Below are 9,646 nucleotides of genomic sequence, written 5' to 3'. Positions count from 1 at the left end.
AAAGGCTTTGTGCTGCCATGCAGAATTTACTTTCCGTTCATCTTCCAGTGGCAGTCATGTCATGTTAAGTCATGTCATAAATCATCAGCACATACAAAGACCAATTTAGAGACCTGTCGCCCATAGAGCTGCGTACAAGTCTTATTTGACGCAGAAGACACTCCAGGTATACCATTTTAGAGCTTTTGCATACTGGTGGGAGTTTTGTGTTAAACCCAATTCACTGTGCCCCCCCCCCCCCCCCCCCCCCCCCCCCCAATACCTGCCCAGCCAGTAATGTACGCCCATTAAGTTTTACCATCATTAGACCAAAGTGCAAAGTGTGAGCCTCATTTTCTTGAGTGACCCCCAATGTGGCCACCTCAGATGCGTTCATCTGAAAGCCTAAACCAAAGCAAAATAGATAACATCTAGTAAACAACAGCATTTCTCTAAGCAATGGTTATTTATTGTTTGTGGGGCGGCTTTCAGCAGCACTGCATTATATATGCGAAACCGTGTGATCGAGCACAACTCAAAAGCACAACCAGTTACAAGAATAAATACTGATGATTGTTTAAGTACAATCGACAGGGCTCTAGTACAAGACGGTGACTAGACAGAGACAATGCACAAGATTTCGTTTTACGGCTTTTCTCGGTTGCTCGTGAAGTTGTGCAGCATCCCTGATTCATTCCTTCTGCAGGATCCCAGCTTGCTGCGCCTGCTGTAAAACATGGCTGGACTGAAACGTGCATTGAGTGACACCTCGTGGAAAGACGCATAATTACTGTTTTCTGCAGTGTCGAGGTTTTGACTTTCGAGGCTGTCAGGAACAAACAGGAACAAACGTCAGATAAACCAATTCGACAAATGAGTTCTAAGATTAAAAAAAAAAAAAAAAAAAAATCACAAAAAAACCTTGCATGTCAAAGTTGTTTCAAAACATGCCCTTGTATTTATTCTTGTCCTCCTCGTTCTTCTCCTTCATTCGCATGTCCAGCACCGCCAGTTCCTTTTTCACTGCCTTTTTCATGCCCGGGTCCAGATCCAAAACCTTGCTAAAGTCCTGCCTGGCCTCGGCCTCGTTCCACACCTCCAGATGGGCCTTCCCACGCAGGTAGAATGCCTTCATCACGCCTTGGGGACCAACATAAACTGCTTTTATAGGTGTCATTGTTACGTACACACAAACACATTTACTACGTTTATTTATGACTACACGTGCTACACACACAAACACACACCTTGAATAATCATTAAGAATGCATTTACTGGAATCCTGCTGCTTTATGAGGGGCCATTACTGCCATAATTTGACCTAAAATGATTTGTACTGGCCAATTTCAAATTGATGTTACTGCAAATCTAAAGAGGAATGTTGTCTGAAGAATGTTAATGTTTGCATTAACTTCATCCACACTATCACTGTTTCAGTGCATCTCAAGAACTAGTTCCTGGCTGTGTCATTTATGTGTGATCAATAATGGTGGAGCATCAGTGACTGACATGAAGTAGGCTAAGAAAACTAGTCTTGATATTTCATACACTATAAATAAAAAAGAAAAGGAATTGCAGTTGAATAATTGATGACTTATTACTCCAATTCTTATAGTTTTTTTTGTTTTGTTTTTTAGGAGGGAGGGGGGTTCATGCCACTCTTTTGCTAGGCAGAATTTCAAGCCCTCAATAGGCTAATGACAAAGAGAGTGTACACTCATTAGAAACCTAAATAACTTATCTGATCCCTGATCAATTGTGATGTAACATTCGCTTGACAGTGACAGCATGGGGCAAAATGGTCGCCTCCTGAGATGGATAAAACAAGTGGATTTTGCTGCTTAGTCCATATTCCACAAATGCTATATTAATCAGACTGTGTTTACACTACTTGGGAGGGACAGTAAGAATGTTACTGTGAAGCAAATGTTTGTCTTGACTTAATCTTTAAGTACCTAAAATTGTAAGTGAAATTTGTCTGCTTTGATCATAAAGGTTTTAGAATGATGGGAATTTATTGCCATAACAAATGATCCCAAAGTTTCAGGATAAGTCATCTACTTGTCAGCTCCAGTTTATCCCAAATGGCACAGAGTTCTTTTTTTTTTTCTTTCTTTTTTGCCAAACAGGAACGCGGGTCTCAGGAGGAGACAGACTGAGTGTAGTGATGTTAAAATTACGGCACCCGAGCTTTTATTGGTTCAGACTATTACAGAAGCATGAAAAATTCACTTAGGGCTCATTAAAAACAAGTACATTTCACACTCTGTAAAATCCTTCCCAGCTCATACGGAGCTGAATAAACTCTACTACAACCAAAGCCGTTTCTCATACATGGCGTGCATGGAATGTGACTAATGGAGCTTAATGTTCCTTCATTCTCCACAGTGAGATTTGTCGGTGTGTGTGTGCTTTGCATCCAACCTGGGTGTTGGTTAATGATGTCACTGGTGTGTTCGATGACCTCGTAGTACTCCTCCGTGCGCAAGAGACACTGGCAATAGTTGAGCGTTAACGTGTGGGCCATCTTCTCCAGCTTGAGCCAAGGAGCTTCCCACGCTTTCTCCTATGACAAACACTCACATGCTCATCGTGTGTGAGAGGCTATGAGGGACACACAGTACTAATCAAAAGTTTGAAAACACCCTCTAATTGATTGTGTCTTTGTTATTTTTTTAGTGTTCCAATGATCCTAGGAGAAAAAGTTATGGTGTCATTTTGCAGGCTTTATGCCCCTGTTAGGGTCACCCATGGCAAACAGGTCCAAAGTGAGGGAGTTTGATTCTTCAAAGTAGGCACCCAAATACTAGCTTTGTGCATTTTAGTATTTTTTGAGCCAATTCTAATAACATGAATGACTTTTAGTTCACAACTGTGCATTATCAAGACACATTTTTTTACCTTGATGTGTTTGCAACAGCATTTGAATTGGAAATGTTTCTCTTCCACACTTTTGATTGGTACAGGAGCGTTTCAGGAGCGTGAGCAAAAGCAAAGTTTTGCAGTGCTTGCATATGACCCCCCTACACACACACACACGCACACACACACACACACACACACACACACACGCACACACACGCACACACACGCGCACACACGCACACACATGCACACACACGCGCACACACACACACACACACACACACACACACACACACTTTTTGTTTACCTTGGTCTGCACATTCTTGACGCAGATGATGGCTTCCTTGTATTTTTGCGTGGCATCTCGGTAGCGTCCCTGCTTGAAGAGCTTGTTCCCCTGACCGTGCAGCACGGGCACTGCCTTCAGCCTCTCCTCGTCATTCAGAGCCCAGGACTCCCTGTTGTACTCACTGGGCTGCATCACCTGCCATACACTTGCATGTCTCACTAGGCTGCATCTGCTTTCACTCAGGTGCTGCTCACCATTTTGCATCTGATCCAACCTTGAGTAGCTCCAGAACAAAGAAGAGCGGCTTGGGTTCCTTCATCAGCTCATCCAGGTCGTCGTAGCCCAAACTGTGGTAAGCAAACATATTGGCCATGCCACATGTGCCAATGTGCCAGTCCGCAGGGTCTTTGCCTTCTGCGATGTGTCTCATGCTCTTGGACACAAGCGGGTACACCCCTGTGTGCTTTGGAGGAAAATGCATCAGTGAAAAAGTTTATTTTCTTTAAGAGTGAATGGCACCTTACACTGGCAGCAACGGGATTTATTAACTGTATTGTATCTCTACGATCATTGACAGTTTTCGGTTTATTGTATGTCCTCCTAAATTTTGATCGATCACATATTACAGTGACAGTGAACAGGTACCCTGAATGTAGCCAAGTGCAAACTCAAACATTTCCGGCAGTCCCTGCATAGAGTCCATATAAAAAATCATAATCATGCAATCCACAAGCATGGATTCATGAAATAAAATGCAAAACATCTCCATGTTCTGTAGCCGTTTATCCTCACAAGGGTCGCTGGCTCGCTGGTCTCTATTCTAGACGTCTTGGGGCAGTAGACGAGGGGGCACCCTGGATAGGTGGCCAGCTGGATATGTGTGAGTTTTATTTCATGAGCCCTCACTGTGGATGGTTTGAAAATAAAATGAACAGCTACATGTCCCAAGGAGATATGACACATTGGCCACCTCGCTGGCCAATTTCTGGCTACACCCATTGTTAAATGTAATAATGTACTTTAGGGTAATGTAAATCCAATCTATTACACTTCAAGGGTCAAATGACCATTTGAGTAAAGTTTTGTGGCTTATCGGCTAGTAACAGGTTCGGGTGTCAAACCTGCTTGAAGACAGCTGGTATAGGCTCCAAGCATGCTCGTCACAGAATTTCCTTTTGAAAGTCAATGACATTTACTGAAATGAGTATTTTGATTGTTGGAAGTTGTTGACAATTGAAAGGAAAGGATAATTTCTATGAATAACCAAATCAAATTTCATGGCTCACAAATTGTTTTCTGATGAAAATAAAATGTTTTCGTGTATACAGTAATTTCTCGTTTTACGCGATTAATGGGGAACAAAGCCCCCCGGCGATTAGTGAAAAACCGCGAAGTAGCGTCCCTCCCCCCAACAGAATTAGGAAATACATATGATTAAGACAAGCGAGTGATGGTTTTAATGAGTATTTAGGATCATTTGTGCACTTTGCAGAGTTTGAATTGCATAACTTATGCAACTTAAAAAACGATTTTCATGAAGCCATTTGAGTCTTCGGTCCCTCGCCTCGGACTTGTTTGGCATAGCCGAATCTGTCGGGGACATCAGGCCCCAGACAACTTATCTCCTAGGATCATTGGGACACAATTTGATCATATTTCACTGAGTGGCTGATAAAAAGTGGAGTGTGCGTTGTACGTGAATGTGTGTGTGCGCATGTGTGTGAGTGTGTGTTTGTTGAGTCGGTCAGAGGAGGGGCTAAACACTCTGAGCCCCTTCACATCTAATCAGAGCGGAGGAATGGCAGTAATGCTGAGTCAGCAGGAATCCGAGCCGATTAGGCAAAAGTGAGACTGCAGCAGATTAAAGACAGTGGGCCTCCACCCATATGTCCTGCTCTCTCTCTCACGCTCACACACACGCTCACGTGCGTACACCTACACGCACACACTGAGATGTGGCACATATTTTAAGTGTACACAAGACAGTAACAGGAAGAGGTCGAAACAATTTGGACAAACAAACGTAACGTTATTCATTATTATTTGAGGGAATATCAAATGAATAATGAATAACGAATAAGGTGAAGCAGGAATGTTTTTGTTTGTTTGTTTACCAGTAGATGAATGTACCGTATGAATGAGATGAAAGTAATGTGATGATAATAATCATAAAGGTTGGCCATTAAAAAAGAGAGAGCCTACAAGCCAATTTGGAGCATTCTGAACATCATAATGTTTTCTCAAGTGTTACATTTTAATGATCAAACCAGAACTGCCCATTCCTATTTAAAACAAACAAACAGTTTACCACACTTGACATCGACGGTGCCCGTCAGTAGGTTTTCATCGACGTCCATTCATGTCAAAAGCGTTCAAGTACTCGCCACTTTGTAGCTATGGCAAATTATTGTATTTTTAGTTCTTTTTAAATTTTCAACTTGTGCACCATATATTTCTAATTGTCTTCTTGGTTTCATTGGAGCATAACACATTTGTCCTAAATGCATTTTGACTTTTTCAAAAATTCTTAAACTCTCTGTAAGATAAGGCTTCTTTTTTGCCTCCCTAGACCATAGCTCAAACAGGATAAATGAGAATACATGAGGTAAACCAAACCACCAGTACTTGCCAGAATTTCTGGCAACTCCCTCAATGTTGCTCTCGGTATATTGGCAATTTCCCTAACTGTAATAGATTCTGCACAGCAGGGGTGTCTAACTTATTTTAGGTCAAGGCCACATTTGAAATTTTTATTCTCAATGGGACCAGACTGGCAAAATCATGGACTGCAACCAAAAACAATGTCACTGTAGAGTTTTGCGTTACGTGCCAGCCTGGTCCCAATTCCCAGCAAATAGCCTAGGTCAGCTGTAAATTTGTTGTAAGAAAGTTCTGTTAAGTTAATCAAATAAATAAATACACTGAAACACAAATATCAGGTGGAAGGAAAGTGCCCCACTAAAAAATATGTGATTGTACAACTTTTCTTTGAGGGAATGGCTCAATCAAAATTTGTTGTTGTACAACTTCATTTTGAGGGCTCAGATGGCTCAGATGGCAAGCTATTTCGTATAAGCGTGGCAACAGGTTACTTCCACTTGTAAGTTGCAGTTCTCATCTGGGCATGACTTGGAAAAGTAAGAATTTTTGTTTATTGTTTATGGAAAGCGTACGAACGGGATCAGTAGTATACTTTTTTTTTTTTTTTTTAATGCCTCACAATATCATCTAGCGGGCTGGATTTAACTTCTTGTGGCCTGAATCAGGGTTATATCCATGCACTAAAAATAAGACTCTCAAAATATTGAATGAGGAAATTCAAAATTGTGTTTTACAGCACTTAATCCAAGACCTCGTTTCAAGCGAGTTGGAGCCTAACCCATCTGAATTGCTTTGGGGCCCGCTCTGGACCCAGTCGATTGCAGAACACAAACCATAAATGAATCAAACCCAACTTCAGAATTGTATAAGTATTTAAAAACTAATTTGAAAAACCGCCAACATGTGTATAGTTTTTCTACTCACAATGGTGTCACACCAAAACTCGGCCACCTCCCCGATCCTCATGGAGGCCAACAGCGTCTCCCAGATGTCCAGTTTGAACATGTTGCCAATTACTATCTCCATGGGCGTGCCCACAGCTTTGCTGTCATCGATCACTGTGCGCTCATCATCACAAAGTGTGGTGCGGAAGTCAAATGTCACCTGGACCAAAACAAGCACCGAGCCAAGACATCAATCGGAAAGGAGTGGCAGTATGTTTTGTGTGATGGTGTTGCTCCTTTATCATGTGAAAGGTACAAATGACATGTATTTAGTACTTCTGAAAAGTATGTTATGTAGGTATGTAAGTAAAATTGTTATATCAAATATTGGCCCCAATAAAGGGACTTTTCTGATACGATGTTGCCCTCTAGTGACTCTAAAGTGAAACGCAGCAACATCCGTTTCCCCTTTTGGTTTAAGCATGTAATATAAAAACAGATTTCCAGAAGATAGAGCAGTATATGTCTTGATCGTTTTGATATGTCTTGAAATATTCATTCACAGTGTATTACATGAAAGTGGAATTCAGTCAGTCCTCAACTGCCAACACATACAATAAATTAAGAGAACAAAGTAGAATAGACCAATATAAATACCTTCGCTCCAGTGATGAATTTTGGGATATCTCCAGTTCCACCATGCAGGATTATCTTCTTGATGCCCTCTAAGCCCACCAGAAGCGTATCCTGCATATCCGACATGTTTCCTTGAGATTTTTATCACCTATTGTCATTCATACGTGTGTAATGAGAGAGTCCATACGTGTGTAAAGCACATCTCTGCAGGAGGATTAGTTCGGGCAAGGATAATAGGATTGCGCATTCGTCATCAACACTGACTGTCAGCCTGGAGAAACATGGAGAAAGAAGAGGAGGATCCATCTCATTTTGTGACTTTGTTTGATATCAAGCATTATTACCTCCTCCAAGGTGGAATGTTTGTGTATGTGTTTACAGTCATTTAAAAGCAAATGAGTTAGTCTTGCATTATTGCACTGTAAGGAACGGATTAATATGATTATCTCCACAAAAATGTACCTGACATCTGTAAAGCTGGCATGGCAACTGTCAAGATGATCTACCTTTAAGAATATGACAATACTACATAGAACATGTTTTGTTTTGTTTATTTATAATGTGTGATGTATTTGTTACAGATTGTGCTTCATTGTTATCATTTATAAATGTCGGCTTGTCCACAAATGAGACAACAATTTACACCATGGAACTAACAAACATAAAATTGGCATTAGCTACAGCTAAAATTTTACATATTCACATAAAAACACATACGTAACATACCACTTTGGACTGTCACGTCTGACGTTAGCGTTGTTAGCACGTTCTTAGCACTTCAGCAATGACATCACAAATGAAGCACTTTGCATGACCCTAAACTAAAGTAAACTTACATGCTCTAAATAATCCAAAAAATCAATATATTGCTCCGGTGGACTTGTAAATGATGCCCGAATCACTGTAAATGTAAAATAAAAACGTACAAATAAAATTTCCTCAAAAGGTGTTTTTCTCTCTCTCTCTCTGCACTCATCACCAACACACCAGCACCATCTCAAGGCAAACAAGTGAACTGCATTAATATTGTCAACTGCAACAATTAACACGATTAATTTCAAGGGTTTCTTTTTATTGTTCTTTACATGATATATTTTGATTATTATAAACTAATATAATTCAATTTCTACATATTTGTAATATAATAAAATTCATTTAAAGGGTCTGGGAGCATTATGGGGGGCTTAGAACGGATTAGGCTGTTTACATGCAAAAAGCGGCTCTACTTCTGAAAGATTCACATTACAAAATTACTTCTGGAATGAATTAATTTCCTAAGTAGAAGTATCACAGTTGATTATCAACATTGCCATGTTTTGTGGTATTGTCTTTATCACCACCTAGAGGGCTGGAGTGCAAATGCATGAGTTCATGAAACACATGTAAATGGTAATACACTTACTTGTCCTTACACATTTATAGAATTGCATGGGCTTGGCAGTTGGCTGTGCTTTACTCGGTGCCACATTTGATATGAAGTTATATACAGCATTTACATTGGAGTGAAGGCAGACGTTTAAATGCAGAATTGCTGTAATCACAAGCACATTTGTGTGTACATGTGTGTGCGTGTGCGTGCGTGTGTATTTGTCGGGGGTAGAAGTAGGACATTGTTTTCATTCCAGAGGAAATTTCAATGATTTACATGGTGATGTGAACAATGTAGTGAATGCTGAAAGCAGACAATTACACAATACACTCAGTGACCTTTCATACTTCGCATCTGCCACCTCTCTGTGTCTGGGTGCGCGAGCGTGCGCGTATAATGTTCCTTCGCAATGTCTGTAAGTAGTTTAGAGCACTGCTAGTTTTATTTCAACCCGGCCCACAAATACCATGGCTCATGCTTGCATAACTGTACCGCTGTATATTTCCCTTAGTGAAGCAACATGACAGGTACAGTTGGTCTTTTGCTAGAAACAGTCACGTAAGGTTGCTTTCTTATCTCTGTTCAAATAGGGCCTCTATACCATAGATTGTGTTGCAACCACCAATCAGTTTTGTCTATTTCTTTCTTTTTTTTCTTTACTCCAATGACGTGACACAGCATGAAGCAACACTTTGGTACACTGTGCACTTGGCTGCCACCCAAATGAACAGGTTACAGGCCGTCTTGTGGACACTGTTGAGAGTGCAGTAGAATTAACTGATGCGTATTACCACACAATTTTGGTCCTCAATTGCTTGGCATATCACATGCAGCACAGTGGTTAACACTCATTTAACAACAATTTCACGATTGAGCGTGGTGGAAATGATGAATTTATGCATTCATTCGCTGAACCATTTATCCTCACCAGGAAGCACTGGAGCCTATCTGTCTTTGAACGAATACAGACTCACAATCACACCTTAATACATTCATAAAATATTGTACACACAAATCGATTTT

At 40.7% G+C, this 9,646-nt stretch overlaps 1 protein-coding gene across 1 annotated transcript; it reads right to left on the bottom strand.

Annotated features, from left to right (window-relative positions):
* Positions 1-310: 310 nt before the first annotated feature.
* On the bottom strand, positions 311-7,480 carry aipl1 (AIP like 1 HSP90 co-chaperone). The gene is made up of 6 exons (XM_088428443.1): positions 7,276-7,480; positions 6,659-6,838; positions 3,408-3,596; positions 3,152-3,328; positions 2,404-2,545; positions 311-1,119 (listed from the first exon to the last, which is right to left on the bottom strand). Exons 1-6 carry the CDS (start codon positions 7,378-7,380, stop codon positions 920-922), a joined length of 993 nt encoding a protein of 330 aa, XP_088284569.1. The 5' UTR covers positions 7,381-7,480; the 3' UTR covers positions 311-919.
* Positions 7,481-9,646: the final 2,166 nt, after the last annotated feature.

This window comes from Hippichthys cyanospilos, chromosome 11, assembly GCF_059441005.1.
Source record: "Hippichthys cyanospilos isolate Australia breed blue-spotted pipefish chromosome 11, RoL_Hcya_1.0, whole genome shotgun sequence".
NCBI classification, from domain to species: Eukaryota; Metazoa; Chordata; class Actinopteri; order Syngnathiformes; family Syngnathidae; genus Hippichthys; species Hippichthys cyanospilos.
The sequence above is the reverse complement of the archived record's forward strand: the minus strand, read 5'-3'. Positions and strand labels throughout refer to the sequence as shown.